The sequence below is a fragment of the Eschrichtius robustus genome, chromosome 16 (genome assembly GCF_028021215.1).
Source record: "Eschrichtius robustus isolate mEscRob2 chromosome 16, mEscRob2.pri, whole genome shotgun sequence".
Lineage (NCBI taxonomy): Eukaryota > Metazoa > Chordata > Mammalia > Artiodactyla > Eschrichtiidae > Eschrichtius > Eschrichtius robustus.
In genome coordinates this window covers 33,814,394-33,837,970 of record NC_090839.1, presented here as the reverse complement: position 1 = coordinate 33,837,970, position 23,577 = coordinate 33,814,394, and the positions used below count along the sequence as shown (strand labels likewise).

The 23,577-nt window shown below is 41.5% G+C and overlaps 1 protein-coding gene across 1 annotated transcript in view; it reads left to right on the top strand.

Moving 5' to 3' along the window:
- SLC23A2 (solute carrier family 23 member 2) overlaps positions 1-23,577 on the top strand; it is a 141,393-nt gene that overhangs the window by 103,568 nt on the left and 14,248 nt on the right. The window contains exons 6-11 of the mRNA XM_068565940.1: positions 6,663-6,751; positions 7,767-7,837; positions 8,756-8,937; positions 18,703-18,823; positions 19,343-19,499; positions 23,058-23,205. Coding sequence (XP_068422041.1) covers positions 6,663-6,751; positions 7,767-7,837; positions 8,756-8,937; positions 18,703-18,823; positions 19,343-19,499; positions 23,058-23,205 — 768 coding nt within the window. The remainder of the gene's footprint in view (positions 1-6,662; positions 6,752-7,766; positions 7,838-8,755; positions 8,938-18,702; positions 18,824-19,342; positions 19,500-23,057; positions 23,206-23,577) is intronic.

Genomic DNA, 23,577 nt, shown 5'->3' with positions numbered 1-23,577 from the left:
ACACAGAACACTCCTTTGCTGAGAAAAGGTAGAGTTTTGGCTAAGAGAGTCATTGTAGCTGGTGCAGCAGCCTGCTCTCTAACAGAGTTGTCTGCCCTAAGGAGAGAGCTACCCTGTCTTCCATCTCCTTGGGTTCTGGGGCCTGTACAGTATAGGGGCCGGCTCCAGGATACTTTAAGGTCTCAAGTCTGAGGCTTTGAACTCTTAACTGTTGATAAAATTTAGAAGAATGGAGAGATGCAGTGCTTGGTTTGGGGTAGGGGAGACTGGGATTTTCCCCCACATTCTTTTCCTGTATATGTGTTTGTGTGGGGGTGTATGTGCAGTTTTTTGAATTACTTGAGAATTTCAGGCAGCATGATGATGGCTCACCCCCAGATACTCTCCTAGGAATGAGGGTCTCCTGTGTAACCGTTTACCACACCTGAGAAAGCTGAGTTATATCATCTAATATGCAGTCTGTATTTAATTTCCCTAGTTGTCCCTAAAATATCTTTTATGGCTATTCCCTCCACCTCTCTGAACCAGGATCCAATCGAGTTCGTGTGGTACGTTTGTTTGTTGTGTTTCTTTGGTCTAGTAATAAACAGTCCGTACATTTTTCTTCCACATTATCCTCTTCTTAAAGAGTCCAGGCCAATTGTCTCGTTGAGCATCCCGTGGTCTGAATATGTCCGATTGTGTCCTTGTGGTGGTATTTGATTTGTTCCACAATCCCCCTATTTGTTGTAACTGGGAGATGGGGCCAAAGGCATAGCTGATTCAGGGTGAACATTAAAATTACTTTGTAGATGATAGTGAGCCTGTCATGTTAAGCAGGCTCTTAATAGCAAGTTGTAGGTTTTTCCTGCCCCCATGTAAAAAAAAAAACTTACTGTTTATTTAACTCAAAGAATTATAGGTAGTACATTAAAAACATGGGGGCCAGTGAGAACCTGGAGGTAGTGACCTTGGAGGAAGGTTTGCCCTCACCAGCTGTGTTGAGGGGCTCTGGCTTCAGAGGTGGCGTCACTCCCATTCTACTGTTTACCAGCTGTGTGGCTTTGGGCAAGTTGCCTAGTCTCAAAGTCCCCTTTGCTCCTCCATAAAATGATGATAATAATAAAATTGTTAGTGAGCCTCAAATAAGATAATGCCGGGCACTCGCCCACACTTGCCTGTTGGTGCTCATTATTTTAGTGGACCCTCCGGAAGGGTGGGTGTAGGTGAGGCAGATGGGGGTGCAGTGGGCAAGGCTGGTATGCCAAATGGAACAGCTTGTCCTTGATGACATGGCAGGGGTTGGGTGTGCTCCTTGGCCACACGGCCATAGGTGAACTCCTTCAACTCTAGCTTTTCTGGGTGGTCTCCCCCTTCAGTGAACATGCTGTTTCTCTGTTTGCTAATATTTCTGATGCTCCAGGAGACTAGGAGACTGACTAAGTCCTCTTAGTATATGTGGGGTTAATGAATTTAGTTCCCCACAATCTTTTTTCTTTGACTGTCACATCTCACTTGCCCTGTATGTTCCCACTTGTTCTAAAATGCTCATCTTCTTCCTCATGGCCCACTGATTCTCCCTTTTATCATTCCTTTTCAGGCAGGTGACTGCCTGGCAAAAACTGTACAGGGATAGAGCAGCACTACACAGGAGCAGAGGATAGAGCTTCTTGTCAAATACCCAGAGGGGAAACTCTTTTCTTTTTTTATAAATTTTGTGTTTTTTGTAACTATTTGACCTCACTCTAGTATTCTAAGGACTATGTTATCATCCTCCCCCATTTCTCCTCCCAGGAAGACACTTTATAGACATAATTTTTTAAGTCATATCTATTGAGGGGTAATTGACATACAGTAAAATTTGCCATTTTTCACTTGCATAGTTAGATGAGTTTTTACCCATGTGTACAGTCACTTAATCACCACCACAACCAACACATTCCAATTCTTTGGAATTCCCCAAAGAATTCCCTTATGCTTTTCTGTGACTGGCTAGATCTTTAAGTAATAAAACAAACTTTTGACCTGAGATAGTTGATACTATCATGCTTGAAAAGGTTATCAATATTGTACCCAGCCAACCCTCCTAAATTTCTGTGCTCTGTCTGGACGAAGCCTTCCGCTGGGAGCTGGGAGAGGAGCCAGTCGGCTGCTTCCTACTGAGGTTCCCTAGGAGTGTGTCTAATTGGAAGTGTTGACTGAGATAGTTCATACAATTTTGATATTTACATATAAGACCAGAATATCATGGACTTGAAGATAAAGATTAGATTTGCCTTTCGTTAAGAGTTTTCTTTGAATCAACTCAAAATGGATTAGAGATCCAAACATAAGAAACATGATACTATATAACCATTAGAATAAAACGAGGGCGAATTCCTTTATAACTAGAAGTTGGGAAAGACTTTTAAACTAGGACTCAAACTCCAGAAACAATAAAAGGATGATAAATTTGATGCCATTAAATGTTTTACAATTTTTAAGCTTTGTATTGTAAAAATATACCATAAACAAACAAAAATGACAAACTGGAGAAAATATTCATAATATAGATAAGTTCTAATATCTCTAATATAGAAAGAACTCTGAAAAATCAAAGTTAAAAATTACCAAAAATGGTGTAGAAAGAAAGGACAGAAGACATGAATAGCTATATAAAAAGCTATATAATGGCCCTTCACCATATGAAAGGATCAAATTGACTTTATAATAAGAGAAATACAAACTAAAGCTACCCTGAGATACCATTTGTCTCCTTTGTCAGATTGACAAAAAATGATTTTGACAAGCCACTCTGATGGCAAAGCTGTGGGAGAACAGGCATTGTTACACATTGCTGTCAGGAGTGAAAATAATTCAGTCCCTGTGAAGAGGAATGTTACAATATCTAGAGTACATATGCATTTATCATTTGATCCAGCAACCTACTTCTAGAAATTTACCCTGGATATATACTCCCACAAATGCAAAATAAAAGTTTTTTTTTATTGCTGTGTAATTTGTAATGGGAAAATAGTTAACACAACTTAAATGCCCATCTGTAGGAGACTATCATACATCACACAGTGAATTACTATGCAACCCTGAGAAAGAATAAGAAAGATTTCCATGAACTGGTATACAGTAAGTTCAGGGATGTATTGAAAAAACAAGTTGCAAAAGAGTGTGTATATGTTTGAAGAAACAAGAATAAGTTAGAAATTAATAAAAATGGTTAATGATCGATAAGTCAGATTTGGGGGTTGGAGGGGATAGGAATGGGAGTGACATTTTCCTGGTATATCTCTATATGGTTTGATTTTTTTTTAACCGTAAAATGTTCAACATATCCAAAACATAAAATCTAAAAGGATGAAGAAACACAAACCCTAAAATTGAATACAAACAGAAACAAGTGAACCTAACTTTGTCAAGTTGCTGGCCACATGGAGAAAAGAATTAATTCACAGACTTTAGAACATAGTACTTTGCACGCTCTGAATGGGATATATTCTAAGAAAAAAAAACACAGAGAAATCTTAAACTTAGTAGTCTTGTTAGTAGTGACATTGGTATAATTCTGGAACTGTGCTGCTTTGGGCAAGTTTGAGACAATTTAATTATTAAAAGGAATAGTCATGGAAGTGTATTATTAAACTGAATAAAAAGTGAATCCATGTGTCTATGGTGATATTCAAAAAAAAGAGGGAGATAAAAATTGGACAAAAAGGGAGCTGAGAATAATTCCTAGAGGAAGTGGTATTTTCTCTGTGCCTTCAATGTTGAATAGAAATGGAGCATTAGAAATGAACTGATGACTTAAGAGATGAGCAAAGGCTCAGAGGCAAGAACGTAGACTGCTTGCCTGGAGTGCAGGCATGTAAAGTGGCCGGTGAGAGACTAGACTGGGGAATGGGTTCAGGTCACCTGGACACCGAGGAGGAAATGAGGCACCTCCAGCAGGGTTTTGAACACAGTAAGAACTTGTCTGGGGCTGGTTAGGTTCTTTTGCTGTCCTGGGTCTAGAGCCTGACATGGGAATGTGTCACTACAAAGGTGACTGTCTGCTCAGGGATTTTTTCTTAATGACATCCAGCAACACTATTAACTTTAAAAACTTCCATCTGCAAAAATCCATTTTTGGGGTATCTTCACATATTTAAGATACACTTTCCCTGTAGTCAAGGTCGGCAAAATTTTTTCCATAGAGTGATAAGCAGTGAATATTTTAGGCTCTGTGTTCTCTGTTTTGACTATTCAGCTCTACCACTGAAGCATAAAAGCAGGCGCAGACAACTCGTGAATGAGTGAGGGTGGCTGTGTCCCAGTGAAACTCTACTCAATGAAAACAGGTAGTTTGCCAGATTTGTTTCACTGGCCAGTTTGCTAACTTCTTATGTAAAGAAAAGCACAGTTTAATTTGTTTCCTTTCCAGTCATCAGTAGAGAATAAAATAGCAGACAGTTGTGTCTGCTTGCAGAGCCCAGGGATCTGAGGTTTAGGTGATTGTGTGAGTGAAGAGCCCCAGGAATTGACCGGCTTCATGCTGGGGAAGTGCCTGAAAAGCCACTTTATCAGATGAGAATATCAAGTGCTTTATCATCTTCAAATCTCTTTCTTGGAAAATTGGCTTTGTTGATTTTGATTTAGGGGAGCTCTTGTTTAATGAAGTAGTGTGCTCTCGCTGCAACTTTCCCTAAGAGTATTTCAATCAAGCCACTGATTTATGCTGCCAGTTATGGAGACCACACTTCACTGCTGGGATACTTACTGTAAGGCTGCTGCTTATCTTTCAGCCAGGACTGCTTGTGGCAGGCAGTGCGCGTAGCTGCAGAGTGAACACATAAGCCGGCATGTGCATCTTTTACCAGGTCATCTTGGGAGACTTTGTCTGGGGCAGCACATGTGAGAATTTTCTGTTAGCACCCACTTTCAAAGGAACCCAGGGTCCTGGTTGTGTGAAAATGAGTGAGCTTCTTTGCAGCAGTGCTCTCAAGGCCTTTGGTCATGGTGAAAGTCATAAAATGCATGCCCTGAAAGGTGCCCAGGCAACGATCAGGTTCAAACTGAGGCTCACGTCACCGGGAGTGGAACCCAGAGCCAGTCTTCACTTTCCCACATCCAGTGAGTCACCAATGCAGGGTTGATTGCAGTGGTCCTAAGGATGAGATTTCTAAATGCAATCCATATTACATTGCTTGAAATATGAAATGATAGTAAAACAGATGCTGTTTGGACCATTTGAAGTAGCATCCGTTCCTGATTAGATGCTGACCTCCCTTTACCCTTTCAGTACATTTCTGAAAAATCGTGCTTAAGGAATTTTTGTAAATCAAGCAGCATTTTCCCTTTGCTATACATTCCCACTTCAGGGGATCTTCACTTCCACTTTTGATGGTACTATGCGCCAGGCCCCTCCAACAGGTAATTATTAATGGATGGTTGTGGAGGGCATGCCCACGGGAGTGGCCACTAGCATTGCAGCTGGTTTGTACTGTGCAGCCTGCCTCTGTGTCTTAAAGCCAGCATCTCTCAATTGATTTCATTGCAGGATTAAAATGGCCAGGAGAACAAAAGAATCTTAACCCTCATATAGCTCAGAATAGTGTATACCAGCTCTGGACTTGTAAAGCGGCTATGTGTCCTTCAGCCAGAGCCACTGTTTCTCAGTCCACTTACTGTATCACTCAGGGCAGAATATGCTGTCAGCTCAGAGGAGAGCATACTGGGTTCCTATCCTGCTGGCCAGGACACTGATTCAAGGCTGCTTAGGAGTATTTAAGAATGATCTGGACATCTAGGAGTTCCTAACCCTGCAAACCAAAGGAGTTAGTTTCATATTTTACCCCCAAAGTAATGTTAAAGATAGTGATTGAGTTCCCATGTTAGCCCATTATACATCTCTAATAATAAATGACAAAATCTTTTGAATTTGAGTAGTACCAGTGCTCATAAAGTCAACATGAAGTATCTAAAATGTAATTGAATGATGGCATCTGAGGATCTCTGCGTTTAGTTTGACAATGGAGGCAGGAAATGTAAGAGTCTGCAAGCTTTCTGGGTCCTTTAAAAATAAGGGTTCGAGCACTTTTGAGTATTTTTTATGATTAAGCAGAATATTATATCTACTGTTGATTTGTAACTTACAGTTTTCCTTTTCCTCAATAGATAGATAGCTCACGTGATTTTAATGCTTATCCTCAGTGATTTAGGGCAGTTTTTGACTTACAAAATGGAACGACAGGGGGAGATAGATTTTTTTCCATGATAACCAATAAGAATTTGAAAAGGAGGAGGAAGAAGAGGAGGAGGATGGTAAAATAGAAGATGTACACTGATGTTTAATAAGGAGCTCACAAGCTCAGCAGGACAGAGACATCCACATGCCCGCATCCCCCACCCCCAAGGGGAAAGGTGGTGATGGCAGGGGCTGGTGTTGGGGTGCTGGCACTGACCACAGAGCTCCCCCGGGGCTCACCCTGGGGCTGTCTTTGGGGAGAGCAGCAGGAGGGGAGGACGGAGAAGCCAGCATCCCTGGCTGTGTGGCCGAGGAGATCTTTGCAGACTGGGGCTCTTTCTTCCAGGTGTGCCTGCATTTACTCATGTGCTGTTTGTCTATGGAAAAGACTGTTAAGCTGTCAAATAGTGAACTACCTCGGTAGTTCCTGATGCCGTGATCATGGTTTTGGTCTCGTTTCTTTTAGGTTACCCCTGTTTCAGGCCAGTGCTTTTGCATTTCTGGCCCCTGCTCGAGCCATCCTGTCTTTAGATAAATGGAAATGTAACACCACAGGTAATTGCAGTTATTTCCACATATGTCATTGGGGTCCTTTAATGCAGGTGATAGAAGGGAGGCCTGGGCGTGCTGCCCACAGCAGTGTTAAATCCTTTCTGGAATCAGGCACAGAACGCACAACCAACAAACAGCTTAGAACGCTCCAATCTGTGGATCGTGTTTCTGTCTCTCTCTATCCACTTGTTCATCCCTAACCCCAAAGCAAGTAAGGACCAGAAAAGGACCTCATTTCTCTGTGCTAATGAAATTGACAAATATGGGGAAAGAATAGAAAAATATTTGTGCTATTTTTCTGCCTCTTTCTTTCAGTGGATTTTTTGAACCACCAGTAAACACTCTCTTTGCTGCAATAGCATCCCTTCTCTGAAACATCTCTGCTTTTTAAGGATCTGGCTGCTTTGGTTTTCTGCAAATGACTTTCATTCCCCCTCCCATCCTCATCGTAGTGATTGCAAAGATCCTTAAATAACCCAGTAAGGTCAGGAAGAGATCAGATAGGGGATTTGAGGAAATCACATAGACCTGTTGTACTCTCAAAATATTGTTAAATTTTTAGGTTCTAGGAGCAAAGTTTTCTAGCCCTCATTTCATTCCTTGCTCCTAGGAGTTACTTTGTGACCACTGATTTGATTTAGGAACAGGAAAAGGGCCTCTTTTATCTAGGTTTTTAAAACCTCAATCAGGCAACCTTGCTATTGGGCATGTCAAAGAGCTGCTTGCAAAGGTTGGTCTTTGTATTAGGCTGGGACTAGCAATGTATATCACTAGTTCAGTCAGCTTTTGAGAAGCCGGGAGCTCTTGTTGATGAATAAATTTGGTTAAATTAGCAATGGGGAATCCACCTTTCAGTATGATATGCCATAGTGTTGTAACTTGAATTTTAGGGATGGGTATTTATACAAATATACTTAGAACAGCGAGGAAATTCTTCTTAAAAAGAGTAAAATGAATATGTCCCGTGAAACATCAGTGTCACTCCAAGAAAAATTTTGTCTTTGTTTTTGTTTTCAAGATGTTTCGGTTGCCAATGGAACAACGGAGCTGTTACATACAGAACACATCTGGTATCCTCGGATACGCGAGGTAAAAGATAAACATTATCTGCTTATGGCTTCTTTGTGTTTCTACTCATTTTCAGTGTTGGTCGTGACCAATAAATTGCAGTTGCTCTTTTTCTGTTTCAGGTACTGACATGTTCATTTCTGTTGTTAAACTAAATTTAGATGGCATCACTGTAAAATAAAGCATGCAGAAATGCTTTGTGTGACCAGACAGTATTGTTTCTTACTCTCTTTTCCATCCTCCTTTCTCCTCCTCTCCTCCTATGTACCCACAGACCTGTCCACTTACACCCTCCAGCATAACAGCTCCCTTTGGAAGGAGCCACAGAGTCGATAGGTTGCAAAACTATTTATTCTGGCCTCAGTGTTTGCCTGTATTGGTGGAAGGAATTAAAGACACTTGTCTGCTTCAGTGCACTTGAATAGAACAGGGCGTGGGAGTCCTTAGATATGAAGAACAGCTGACAGTTTATCCAGATTTTCCAAAACCTATAAGATCATTCACCATTAGTTCAGAATTAACACAGATATGGCCATTCTGCACAATAGAAACATTCCTTTAGAATTTTTGTCAATAACACTATCTTAAGTCAAGAATCTTTGTACTGCATTGTTCCTCTGAGGCTGGTTATGAATGTTGTGTCTTAAATGAGAATTATAAATTATGTCTGTCTCAATCAGTGGAATAGGCAAGCTGACTCTGTGTCCAGTGCCCATTTCTGTAATACTCTTACATCAGTCAGGTTATACTTAAGTTTGCTAGATCCCAGTAACCCCCACTGGTTTCTTTTGGGGTTTGCCAGGAATTTTCCAGCTATGTTATGCCTGTTGTATAATAACTTGGTGCCTTACAGAATTATCAGTTGTCGTTGCAGGTGACATTTAGAGTGTGTGATGTATAAGCAGCTTGCTCTTATGTCTGTGTCCTCTCTTGCTCCAGATCCAGGGAGCCATCATCATGTCCTCATTGATAGAAGTGGTTATCGGCCTCCTAGGCCTGCCTGGGGCTCTGCTGAAATACATCGGGCCCCTGACCATCACACCCACAGTGGCCCTCATTGGCCTCTCTGGTTTCCAGGCGGCAGGAGAGAGAGCAGGGAAGCACTGGGGCATCGCCATGCTGTAAGTGTTCCAAGACCGCTCAAAAGTGAACAGTAAAAATCTCCCCTCTTCCCAACACTAAGGGACAGCCTCTTTGAATGTTCTGAACATTTATACGAACTTTAGGAGACACTTAAATTAAGATTAGTCTGGTAGTTTAAACTTTATTTGCTTCATGCCAGGGAGTTATTGAAGTAACATGCAGCCAAGGTATTCCAAAGACAGATTTGGCAGTGATGTGTAGAGGGACGGTTGTAAGGTTTTAAACTTTGGGATGGGAGTAAGATGGTGGCACCATTAGCTCTTGACTTTTTTTTTTTTTTTTTTTTTAATTTATTTTATTTATGGTTGTGTTGGGTCTTCGTTTCTGTGTGAGGGCTTTCTCCAGCTGCGGCAAGCGGAGGCCACTCTTCATCTCGGTGCGCGGGCCTCTCACCATCGCGGCCTCTCCCGTTGTGGAGCACAGGCTCCAGACGCGCAGGCTCAGCAATTGTGGCTCACGGGCCCAGTTGCTCCGTGGCATGTGGGATCCTCCCAGACCAGGGCTCGAACCCGTGTCCCCTGCATTGGCAGGCAGACTCCCAACCACTGCGCCACCAGGGAAGCCCAGCTCTTGACTTTTGAGGTCATGCCAAGTCTCATACACATGAGTTGGAATACCAAGAAGCTGAATCCTTTAGATGAGACTCAAAAATACTTCCAGAATAGCAGGAGACAGAGATGCTGCAGGAGGTGTGTTGGCATCAAAGGTGATGTGGCTCCCAGGTCAGACAGCTCTGTACACCTGTCAGGAAGCTGTTATTCCTGCCAGAGTCCTGCTAGTCAGTGCCAGTCCTTTTGCACAGTACTTGAAGTTGATTAAAGATGTCACTTACCCCTTTTAAGTAATGTCAGTAAAGACCTCCAGGACTTTATAAGATTGATTATTAGAGGCACAGAATTCTATATACCACAGATAGAACCCACATTCTCTGTGTGTATCTGTAGAGCATATGTAAGAGTTGACCATATCATAGGGAAATGGTTCCAAGACTCTAGAATTTTACCGATCAGTAAAATTTCTTAAAAAATTTAATAACAATACAAGAGGATTTCTAATTGTTTTTGTTTTGCTTTGTAAAATGTTCTGTAATTATTCAATAACAAGCAGTACTTGTTGAGCCTATGCATCAGTGTTACATACCACTGGTTGTATATATTATAAATTAAGGTAGGTACCAGTGTTATCCCTGTTTAACAGCTAAAGAAATTGAGGGACAAAGATGCAGAGTTAGCTGCCTAGGGTCACACAGCTAGTAAGTGGCCACGATGGTTTTCAAAACCCAAATAGTCTGACTAGAACTTAACCCATAACACTTACGTCTGCTTCTCTGTGTTAGAACATGGTTTACAAATAAAGTGAATCCTTGCATAATTGTAATCCATGTATCATTATAAATTAAGGTATAGGAAGATATCCAGTATTGCTCTTAATTTTCTCATTTCACCAAAGGTTGTCAATATTTCCATACCAGGATGGGTGAGTAGAAGGCATGTAAGAATGTTCACTCAGTGAAATGCAGTAAGTTCCAAAAAAGGAGAAATCGTATTTGCCGTCATGCAGTAAACTTTAGGAACCAATAGTAGAAGATTGAACAAAAACCCCAAACGACTAAGAAGCAAAAGAACACCATTGTAAATAACTCAGAGAGGAACTCAAAACTTCACAATTGCTGACAATTTAGCAAATGATGACGATAACAGCACTGGTCACACAGAGCAGTCAGTTGTTCTCAAGAAAAGTCAAATAAAAATAAAGTACATGAAGAGCTTATCTCCAGAAACTAGAAAAACATGATAAAAAATGAACACAGTGAAAGCAGGGGAAAGAATTAGTAAAGATACAAAAAACATGAAACAAACAGAAGTGATACATCCCAAAGGTGGTTCTTTGGAGAATGGCAAACATATACTATAGATAGGCTTCTGGCAGGGCTAATTAAGGTGAGAAAGGAATGCACACACAAAGAGAGGGATAAAACTGCAGCTTCAGGGAAGATGTGTTGAATCTGTGTTCCTGCCCCGAAACTTAAAAAAAATAATAATAAAATAGGTGGTTTCCCAGCTGTTTCATTTGATAAATAATCAAAATTGACTCCTTCTCCCCCTGACATCTGGATGTTAGGGCTCCTCAGAACTTGGTCCTGGGCCTCCTCCTGTCCACATGCTCTTCCCCTGGGACATGTCATCCAGTTCGTGGCATCAACAGACATGCATTATGCTGGTGGCTTCCACAGGAACCTGAAGCCCAGGCCTCTGAACTCAGACTTACAGATTGAACCCCTGACTTGTCCTCTCCATTTGCTGTTACACAAGACATCTCAAACTTCAAAGGAAGAAAGCACCAAACTTTTCATTCCCTCCTTGCCCCCAAACCAGTTCCTTCTGTTGTCCTCTCAGTGGCACAGCCAGACGCCCTGCAGTCATCCTTCTTTCTTCACTTTTCCTCACTCCCCACGTACAGCCCATCATTCTGTCCTACCTCCAGAACAAACAAATCCCCAGTCTGTCCTCTGGACTGTCATTGCCACCACCCCCAGCCATCACTTCCAAACTGGTCTCCAGCTCCTTTTTTGTTCCCTTCCTGTCCGGTCTCAGTCCTGTAAAATGCATGGCCATTATCTCTTCAAGACCTCCTCTTCTGTCTCCTCCTTTTGCTGGAATTCTAGAAGCTTTTAGGTCTTGTCATCACAGTGTCTGAAACCTCACATGCCGCCCCTTGGTGGTCTGTTTACATCTCGGGCTTGGCACTCTGGGCCTCTTCTCTTTGGAATCTCAGGTGTTCATGGGAAATGATCTTGAATTACTTCACAGATGCCCTCCTCCCCTCCATCCCTGCTTGTCTGTCTCTTTCTGGAACTTCTAAAATGTTGGTCCTCCCAAAGTTGTCCTCTTACTTTCCTCTCCTGTCTTCCATCTCTTCATCTTTTTTCTCTATTCATAGGAATTTTCCTCAGCTTTATGACTCCTTCCGTCGAGGTTTTTATTTCTGCTCTCCTGTTTTTTAGTTTCCAGAGCTCTTCTTTTGTGCTTGGGATGTCAGCTCTATGAGGGCAGGGCCTTAGCTCTATGCTAGTCACCATGGCACTGCCAGCACCTGGTTCACCATCTGTCCCAGGGCAGGCATTCAGTGAGAACATTGTGAATAAGTGAAGGGGGAGGGTTGGGAGGTGTGAGCACACCCTTGACCATGGGAAGAAAAGTCAAAGATGTTGTGGAAGGACTTTCATTCCTAAAGGATGTGCTCCATTGGTTAGACAGTGAGTGTATTACATCTTCAAGGAACAGAGAATTCCTGCACTGTTTAAACTGTTCCTGGAGCTTTGAGAAAGAAGGGAAACTTCACAGTTCTATCCTAATGGCAAATCCTGACAGAGCTAATGCAAGAGGGAGATCCTGGACCAACTTTTTCCTTCCTGGGGTTGTGTAAAACCCTGAGCAAATATATTCAGGTAGTAGCATCTAAAGCTCAGCATTTTTGTCTACTGTAAGGCTCCGTGCAATCTCTAAGATGCAAGTGTATAGAAAACTTTCAGGAAAGGGCCGTAGTATACAGCTCTGCACGTACTTAATTTTTGAAGTGCTACATCTATAAACATAATCTGAAAAGAATGTTCCTTGGAACATGGTTTGGGAAAATGCCACTATAGATAATATAATAAAAGGACAATGTATTTATCATTTCAGGAACCCAAGGATGATTAAATATTAGAAAATTTATTAATAAAATTCATTATAGGTCTCTGGTGGGTTTTATTAATAAAAACCATGGTGACAAATTTTTTAAAATTGATCAAGTTCAGCCTATGTCCCTACTGCAAGCAGTGATGAATAAGATTTTTAAATGCCCCATACATTAATGGTGAAAGACTTAAATTAGGCCTGCCTATTGAAATCAGAAACTGCGATAAGCATGTTTATCATCAGTATCATTTAAAGTTGTTCTGGATGTGTAGCCAATGCGTAAGACAAGAAAATAAAATAATATGGATCAATACAGAGAAAGTCAGGGAGAAGGGAATGATGACTTGCCCTTAATAATAATTAAAACACATTCCAGAATTTAATAACAATACTGTGACCTGAGACAGGGTAGACATTGGGAGAGCAGAATAGGAAGGCTAGAAACATAACCAATAAAAAAATTAATATTTAGTATATGATGACAGGTCATATTCGAAATCAGTGGGTAATGGGAGAACTGTGTAGGAAAGATAATTATTTGGAAAAAAGCTGGATTTCTGGTTTATATCAGAAATACATTTCAATTACTTACATATAGAAAATAAAACCATGAAAATGCTACAAGGAAACCTACATAAGTGTTTAATCATAAAAAACAGGTTAGATAAAGCAGATATGAAAAGAGAAAGATTGATTTTACTACTGATGAATTTAAAACTCATATCAAAAACCAATGAAACTAAATTTTAAATGAATCTGGGAAAATATTTATAACAAACTCCACAAGAAAGGCTAATGTTCCCAATTCATGGAGTTTCACCAATTAATTTAAAGGAGAGAAAGTCCTGGTGGAGTAATGAATGAAGGATATGGTACTAACAACCACTTAATAGAAAAAAAGAAGTACAAATAAACCAATTAGTGTTTAAAAAGGGTTGCCCTCCCTGGTTATCAAATTGCATATTCACATGGAACGCTTTAGCAGTGGGGGTATTGGTGGTGGGTCAACATGGGCTCCTGAGTCAGCCAATAGATGTGACATTTAGAGACAGACCCTCAGGGAAGAGGAAATGTGGTGAACCAGTACCTGCCGTTTCTAACACAATGCCTAAGTCCCGTGTTTTTCCTGAGAATATTTTCTGTTTACTTTTCTTGTGGATAACTTAGAGCCTATTCAAAAGTAGAATAGTGTAATAAATTGCCATGTACCATCCTCAAATGCTCAAGAAAAGTCTCATTTTGTCTGTACCCCCGAATTCATTGAAATTCTAGGATTTTGAGGTTTAATACTAATTAAACAGAGAAATCTGAAGTAAAATAATAGTCCCTCCCGCACACCCCCATCCCTCTAAAAAATCTTCTCATGAATAACTAACAAAAATGTAGTATTTATCCTTCAGTATTTTATATTATTGATGCAGAAATACAAACATGTGCACATATACAGCTTTACCATTATTTTATAATTTGTTTTTCATCCCAATAATTTGTCAGGGTCACCTTTCCAAGACAATGTGTTTAGGTCTGTTTCATTCTTTGTACAACTGCACAATGTTAAGTAGTGTGAAATAGTCTATGTTAAACCATTCCCCAGTTGATACTCAAGCACGTTGTTTAAAATATTTGCTGTTGCAAACAATGCTGAAATACCTATTCTCATGTGTAAAGAATGAATATTAAAATAAATGATGATACAGCTTTTTAAATTGATGAAATTGGTAGGGATTTAAAAGTATAAGACCCTGTGTTGCAGTGAGTAGCAAATGGACACTCTTTTTTTTTTAAATTTATTTCATTGAAGTATAGTTGATTTACAATGTTATGTTAATTTCTACTGTACAGCAAGGTGATTCAGTTATACATATATATACACATTCTTTTTCATTATGGTTTACCACAGGGTATTGAATATAGTTCCCCGTGCTATACAGTAGGAGCTTGTTTTTTTATTTTTTTGTTTGTTTGTTTTTGATTATTTTTTGGCTGCGCCACATGGCATGCGGAATCTTAGTTCCCCAACCAGGGGTCAAACCTGTGCCCCCTACAGTGGAAGCATGGAGTCTTAACCACTGGACCACCAGGGAAGTCCCAGGATCTTCTTGTTTATCCATTCTATATACAATAGTTTGCATCTGCTAATCCCAAACTCCCAGTCCATCCCTCCCCTCCCCCCTCCCCCTTCACAACCACAAGTCTGTTTTCTATGTCTGTGAGTCTGTTTCTATTTTATAGATAAATTCATTTGTGTCATATTTTAAATTCCACATATAAGTGATATCATATGGTATTTGTCTTTCTCCTTCTGACTTACTTCACTTAGTATGATAATCTCTAGGTCCATCCATGTTGCTGCGAATGGCATTATTTCGTTCTTTTTTATGGCTAAGTAGTATTCCATTGCATATATGTACCACATCTTTCTTTTTTAAGTGTAGGTTGTTTTTTTTTTAATTGAAGTATAGTTGATTTACAATATCGTGTTAGTTTCTGTACCACATCTTCTTTATCCATTCATCTATCTATGGGCATTTAAGTTATTTCCATGTCTTGGCTATTGTAAATAGTGCTGCAGTGAACATTGGGGTGCATGTATCTTTTAGAATTAGAGTTTTCTCCAGATATATCCCCAGGAGTGGGATTGCAGGATCATATGGCAACTCTGTCTTTAGTTTTTTGAGGAACCTCCATAGTGGCTGTGCCAATTTGCATTCCCACCAGCAGTGCAGGAGGGCTCCCTTTTCTCCACACCCTCTCCAGCATTCGTTTTTTATAGACTTTTTAATGATGGCCATTCTTTTTTTTAAAAATTATTTATTTATTTATTTATTTATTTTTGTCTGCATTGGGTCTTCGTTGCTGTGCATGGGCCTTCTCTAGTGGTGGTGAGCAGGGGCTTCTCTTGTTGCGGAGCATGGGCTCTAGGTGCTCAGGCTTCAGTAGTTGCAGCATACAGGCTCAGTAGTGGTGACACACGGGCTTAGTTGCTCCATGGCATGTGGGATCTTCCCAGACCAGGGCTCAAACCTGTGTCCCCTGCATTAGCAGGCGGATTCTTAACCACTGCGAATAATGGCCATTCTGACTGGTGTGAGGTGATACCTCATTGTAGTTTTGATTTGCATTTCTCTAATAATTAGTGATGTTGAGCATCTTTTCATGTGCCTGTTGGCCATCTGTGTGTCTTCTTTGGAGAAATGTCTATTTAGGTCTTCTGCCCATTTTTCGATTGGGTTGTTTGGTTTTTTGTTATTGAGTTTTATGAGCTGTTTGTATATTTTGGAAAGCCCTTGTTGGTCACATCAGCAGATGGACACTGGTCTCTGGGTGGGATTGTAAATTCACCCAACCTTTCTGTATGTATTTAGCAGTTTGTATTAAACACTTTTTAATAAGGTGTTCACTGTTTGACAGATCTGTTCTAGTCCTAGGAACTTGTCATAAGGAGACATTCAGACTGGTGCCAGGGAAGGATGATTCATTGCAGTTGTTTCGTTGCTCCCAGTGTCATACCTTAGGGGACGTGTTTAAATAAGATGTGGTACATCCACTAGATGGAATGCTAAGCAGCCACTAAGGTGCTGATGCAGGTTGCCATCTCTTGAGGTCAGGGCGTTAACTGGGGCTGCAAGCTAGTTGGGAAGTAGCATGTAAAGTATGATTTGAGTTTGGGCCAAATGATGATCTGTTTGTGCTCCAGGGGCAAGGATGACATCAGATAGTCCTGTCTCCCTCTCTATCCCAGTGCCTGGGACCCAATGACATGCTCTAAAACAGGGGTCCCCAACCCCCAGGCCGCGGACCAGTACTGGTCCACAGTCTTTTAGGTACTGGGCCGCACAGCAGGAGGTGAGTGGCGGGCGAGCGAGCGAAGCTTCACCTGCCGCTCCCCATTGCTCACATTACCACCTGAACCATCCCCTCCGCCCCCCCGTCCGTGGAAAAATTGTCTTCCACAAAACCGGTCCCTGGTGCCAAAAAGGTTGGGGACCGCTGCTCTGAAAAGCCCTGGGAATTGATAGACCAGAATGCTGCATGCTTATCGCCCAATGTGAGATGATGAGCAGTCTTCAAGATTTTGTCTCTTTTTGCTTATCTGCCTTTTATAATTTTTCTAAATCTTAGTATGCATTGCTTGCATAATATAGGTAAGGTTAAAACAAAGGTAGACAAGCAAAATGTAACATGAGATGGAAAACACCTGGTGTGGTGAACACGAACCCTGGCCTGAGGATCGGGGTTCAGCTCCTGTCCCTTATGTGCTAGGCCAAGTCTTGTGAACTCAGACACATCACCCACCGCTGAGCCTCTGCTTCTGCCTCTCTGCAGTGGGGCTGCCTGCCCTACCTGCCCCACAGGTGTATTTGAGGATAAAAAATAGAAGAGTAGTGTTCACCTGCCCAGTTCACTTACTCAATTTCAGTTGCCAGATTTGAGCCTGAGATCTGGGTGACCTTCCTTGGATTCTGTTATGTGTTTCCTTTCCATTTTTAAACGTGCTTTGAAAAGTGAACACCATAATGCAGGTGTAACTGTCAGGTGGGATGTTGCCTGCAATAATGATAACAGTAATAATAGATACCAGGCTTTTTTGGATCTTAGTATATACTTTGGAAGAAAACCAATAACTTTTTTAAGACGTGAAAATTTTACGTTGGTCTAAGTTTAAAATACACCTGTTTTAGTATCCCTCATTGTCGTATTGGTTTTTGTTAAACTTCACCTTCCTGGGGTAGTTGGAATAACTTGGGCACCATTTACGTTTTCATTCTTGAACTGGTGCTGGTCTGATGACTTTGTGGTGGTACCAGGTCAGCGAAGTGCCTGCATAGGTGGGGAGATGGTAGAATGGCGGCCGGCTGCAGTCAACACCTCAGGTGGAATGTGACCATGAAGCTGCAGTTGACCAGCTCTCAGTGAAACTGATAATTCCATCTCAGCAATTAGAACTGTGCTCAGGAACAATTAAGCTTAACTTTGACTGAGAATCGACTCTTCCTGCCAACTCTACCTCAGGTTGTAAGGGAAAGAATGAGTCCCTATGGGTGATGAGACATATTGTTGTACGCCTTCATCATTTCAGCGGTGGGAAGCCATCCCACACCTGCCACACATGGGGCACCAGGCGGATGAGGTTGTGTTGAGTCCTGCTGCAGGGGGGTCACCAGCCGACCTGCCTCCTGCAGCATTCAGTGTACCTGGGTCAAGAGTGTGGGACTCGGTAGAGAGAAACTTTTGAGTCAACCCAGGCATCCCTGCCCTCACAAACAGTGTGGCAAAGTAGTTCAGAGCCCAGGCTGTAGATCTAGACCTCTGGCCCACGTAGCTGCATGATCTTGGACTGCTGGCTTTGTTTCTCTGTAAAGTGGATGGTTATAGAATCTGCTGTAGAAGGCTAGGATGATGGGCAGGAAGACCTATGTGTAATGTCTGACACAGAAACCTCTCAGGAATATTATTATTAATATTGAATTCTACTGTATATAGCTTTCTTAAATATTGAAGTTTTACTTTTTGCTTTTAAAAAGTAATTTATGTTCCTTACAAGTAAATCAGAAAATACAGAAAAGTGGGGAAAAAAAGGTCACAAATCACATTGCCACCTGAAGCCAATCCTTGTGAGCATTTTGGATCCTGTCCTTCTTACCTGTTTGCATGCATGCATGCATGCATGTGTGTGTGTACATGCACTCTTGTGTGGTAGCTGCTTTTTAGTTAATTTATAGTTGTAATTATACTGTGCAGTATGTTGTATCTGGCATCTTGTCTTGTTCCCTTACATAGTGTGAGCTTTTCCTATCAGTGTGTACACTCTTTGGGTTTTCTTATTCTATTAAGGAATATTTAGCCAAAGCATTTACATGGCAATTTCATTTCCATATCTAGAAATGTTAAGATCCAAAAATCATTTCCAAAAAATATGATTTCCCAAATAATAGAGGACTAGCAGCTTTGTAGAGAAATGAGTTGAACACGTGTGGTCAATTTTGCCATTGAAGCTTTGAGTATTATTTTTAACACAGACATAACAGCCTTTAACCTAGATCATTTTCTTTCTCTCCTCAGGACAATTTTCCTAGTATTACTGTTTTCTCAATATGCCAGAAATGTTAAATTTCCTCTCCCAATTTACAAATCCAAGAAAGGATGGACTGCATACAAGTTACAGCTTTTCAAAATGTTCCCTGTGAGTAGTCACCTTGTTTTTTTTTTTGGCAATATTGCCTTTGGTTCATATGTAAAATGTTTATGTGAGAAGAGGGGTTTTAAGCAGGTCGTCCTGGGGGGACCATGTCTGTGTGATGATACCAGGGTACTAATGACCACCCAAATCACCACGGACCTAAAATTTAAAAGCAGTGGAAGTTTCCAATTCTGGAGTCCTTTTAGCAGTATGTGAGAGGACATTGGTTGTCCTTGGAATTGAGGGAGGTCTGACTCCAAGTGGCCTTTTCAGGCCCATTGTCCATTATTCTTATTTTACTAGCCAGATTCGGGCTAAATAACTTCACTGCATAAAACTACTCTCTCTAAATGTGATTCCATTCAAGGAATAGGTTCTAAGCAGATCCCTTATGTTTTTTTTCTGCAAAGTACTGATGATGATGGGCTCTGGGGTATGATATTCCGACTGCAAGAAGGCGTCTTTTGCCAACAACCACCACTTCTGTTGGCCTGACAGAGCTTTTTCCTTTAACCACTTCAGATCATCCTGGCCATCCTTGTGTCCTGGCTGCTCTGCTTCATCTTCACAGTAACAGATGTCTTCCCTCCTGACAGCACGAAGTATGGCTTCTATGCTCGAACTGATGCCAGGCAGGGTGTGCTTCTGGTAGCCCCGTGGTTTAAGGTCCCATACCCATGTAAGTATTCTGGTGGCCAAGAGGGGTCAGGAGCCCACAAGGGCCCAACCTAGAGGAGTTGGAAGTTGGCAGGAGGCTCTGAAACACGAAAGGCCTTCTTTGTCCCAGAGCATGCCCTAGAAGTCTTACCATTCTGGCCCTTAGAGGATTAGACAGCAGAAAAGGGAGGCAGGAGGCTTTGTCCCCAGAGGGCCATAGTTAACACACAGAGACTAACCAGCTCCCTTCTCAGGTATACTGGTTGTTTCTTTTGGTTCCACTAGGACAAAATCCCAGACATAAAGGGGTCTCTTGCCAGATTTGAGCTCTGGTGGCCAGGATTTGAGGGCAGCTGCTTAGAAAGGCAAGTACAGAGCTGCACAGTACCCAAGCCACTGAAATGAACAGACTTGAGTGGGAGGGGCCTGAAGATTAGCAGACGGCTCAAGCATGATGGAGTTTGTATAATCTTTTAATGGGTAGCTATAATTTTTTTTTTTAATTTGGTCACAGCTGTCAGGTAAACTAATATTCATTCACAAATGGTTGGATGATGGATCTTAATTTATAATTTCAGTGTTGGGTAACTCTTGGCCAGGTGGCAGAGGTGTACTAATCCCCATCTGTGAGGTATCACTTGGATTCATGTGCAGCGTTTTCTAGACCCCAGCCCTGAAAGTGATTGGTGTGAACCCAGTGATGATTACATGCTTCTTGTTGTATTGTGAAGAGTCTGTTCCTGGCATTTAAGGTTTTTATTAGAATGGAAACCTGAACTTAGTTGGGTTGTGCCAATTTATGCCCCTGTCCAGCAGTCACATTTTCATATTTTATGACAAGGAGGAAGAGCCAAGGATATTAAGACTGGGTTAGAGATAACTGTTCTAAGGACTTCCCTGGCGGTCCAGTGGCTGGGACTCTTGTGCTTCCACTGCAGTGGGCACGGGTTCAATTCCTGGTCAGGGAACTAAGATCCCACATGCCGCGACATGGCCGAAAAAAAAGATAAGATAACTGTTCTAAGCATGTTAAATGATAGGGATGCTGGCAGTTGTTCCTTCTGGTCTTGACACATTTACAAACACTGTAAAAAGCTTAGTCTTTCTAAAAAACATTCTCATCAGATTATATGGTATAAGTATGTATTTATGTATACACAAGTTCGTTCCCCCTATTCCTCCCCAGTACATGGTTCATAAACATACACGTAATCTGAGATAAAGTGAGTTTAAAAGTCGATTGGTGAGGGAGTCAGGAGGAGGCATGGGAGGGCAGGTAGGAGGAAGCCCCCACGGCACATTCGGGGTGGTCCTCGCTGCCTGTGCATGTGGCTCCCAAGATGAGCACAAATAGAAACACAGAGTGGGCTGTCCAGGAGAAGCAGCTGTGCGTGTCTTGAGAGACCAGAGAGATTTTGCTCAGGTACCACGGGGCCCATGCACAAGGAGGCATAACTGAGTTCGACAGGGCCTTAATGTCATGACTGCAGAGAGTGCTGTCTGGCTCGTCTTGACAACAGCCCTTGACTGCCACCAGCTTCTCTATTGCCAGAGCTCCCCTAGATAAAGAGCTACTTCCAGAGCTAGAGCATGTAGTCTTATGTACTCTCTAATGATTTGGCTTAATCCAGAGACAAGTTTTCATATATCTAGAGCAGTGGTTCTTAGTCTTTAATATGCTAAGAATTACCTGGATTGGTTGTTAAAATACAGATTTCTGGTCCAAAATGTCAACAGTGCCGAGTTGAGAAACTCTGCTATAAAGTAACAAAATAAATTAAAGCTTCTAGATAAGAGGAAAGATGAAATAACAGACTTAAATAGAAGGCTGGAAGCCCACAGGTTTAAAATTTAAATAAATAAATAATCTGAAGGAAAAGGGATCAAAAATTAAGATTACAAATTTTAAATGTTGAAGTAAATGGAATAAAGATTTTAAAAATAAGGATTTCAGGCAAAGGGGAAGAAATAAGAAAGCAATAAACAAGTAAAAAGACAGAAAATAAAAGGCAATTTCTGAAAAATAATAAATGGCAAAATAAAACAAGAATCCAACCCCCAAAATCAAGATACTAAAATGAAACCACAGTGGTACAATCAGCAAAGGTAACCATATAAAAGGTTATTTAGAAAACACAAAATGTTGCTTGATAAAGAAATCATTTGCATGAGAAGAATCCATTCCAAACCAATGCAGAGACGAGATGTTGACCAAGCCAGTTGCTGGTGGGTCTGCACCTTGAACCCCTGACCACAGGCTGCCTCTGCACCCCCTGGTCAGCTCCCACAGGGTAAAGTGAGCTCCAGGCAGGAAAAGTTCTGTCCACACACACACTCCAGGCTTATTCTGCACATCTTACTTTACGTGTCATCTTTTTCTTCCCAAACTTGTGGTTGCTCCCATTACCTATGAGACAGAGGCCAAGCCCCTCCAGGGGGCTGGTCAAGGCCTTCCCAACCTACCTGCCCCATGCTGCACACCCCCCTCTGCTGAGCACTAGCCTATTCCTGCCTGGCTGTGTCCATCCACTGAGGCTCAGGCTGCTGCCTACCCAGAACGCCCTCTCCACCTGTCTCCTGCTCTCCAGGCCCTTCTTGGACAGGGACTATGCTACTTCCTGACTTCCTAACTGGTACTCATTGTGACCTGGTTTGGGTTGCCTTCATTTGAAGTCTAATCATTGCACTGGTTCCAAGATCTTTTAGTGTCCTGATCCCTCAGTACACTGTTGGCCCCTGCACAAGAGAACATTTTATACATTTCTTTTTTCACTGTCCTTTCTATTTAGTAGCTCTATTATAACTAACGGTTCAGGGAAAGAAGGTCTAGGTACTTTACAAAGAAGTCTATTTGTTCTAACAGTGAAGGTTCCTCATGATATTTTTATTAAATAAGATCAATGGTTTTCGGTATCCAAATAGATATACTTTTAAAGAAAAAAAAAAACCATACTAAAAATTAAATCTGGGTAGGATACTCAAAATGAAGCTACCTGGGGACTTTGCTTTCTTAAAGGAAACTCTTTAATTTCCCATAACATGGTTTACTTAAACAAAAATAAGTGCTGGAATTATACTAGAGAAGGGTTGTCTATACTTTGTGCCATGCTTTACTCTTGGGATTTAAATTTAGCTGGTGACTTTTCATTTGATGCCACCCCCTGGGCAGGAGCACTATTTTGTGTCATGCTTTGCACAGCAGGGCTAAAAATCCTCTCTTCATACAAATTCCTATGCCAACAAAGCAGGCTGTGTTGAACTGTAATTTAACAGACACTGAGTGTGGCTTTGAAGCAGGAAGAGTAGCACCCGCCTCTTCCAGCCAAACAATTTCTTCTTTTAAATAAAGCAGACCAATCCTGGTTATGGCTGTCTTCATCCAACTCAGAAACTGTTCCCAGGCGTCTAGTGCACTGATGACTTAGGTGTAAAAATAAACAAATAGTTTCCATGAGCTTCAAAAATCTGAGTGGATCTTGTAGAGTCCTCTGACATACTGAATGACTCAAATGTCCTGAAAACTTTTGCCTGCCTCTCTAAGAAAGTTCATGAGGCTTTCATGCTTGTTTTCCTTCCTTAGTTCAATGGGGACTGCCCACCATCTCTGCGGCTGGTGTCATCGGCATGCTCAGTGCGGTCGTTGCCAGTATTATCGAGTCTATCGGGGACTACTACGCCTGTGCAAGGCTGTCCTGTGCCCCACCGCCCCCCATCCATGCAATAAACAGGTGCGTTCCTGAGAAAAAACGAGCTCTTCATCGGGCCCAGCGCTTCATACTTTGCTCTTTGGTTTGGATAACCAAGAGTTTCAACATGAAGTAGCCAAGCACCAGGGCTCTTTATTGACTGTTTGTTTTGGACAAGTCACTGCCCCCATTTTGCCCTGATTTTCCTCATCCATAATATGGAGCAGAATTCCCACCCTTCTTCCTCATGGTAACAATCGTATAAGACATTCTCTGTGAGATCACTCCAGACCTTAGACCTTAAACTCACCAAAACAAGTACCAGGTACTGCCATTGTTCTTTGCTTGGTTTGGGTCATGGATATATTGTCCCCTTTGATTTCTTGTTTTCCCAGCTGTTCTATTCACAGTTAC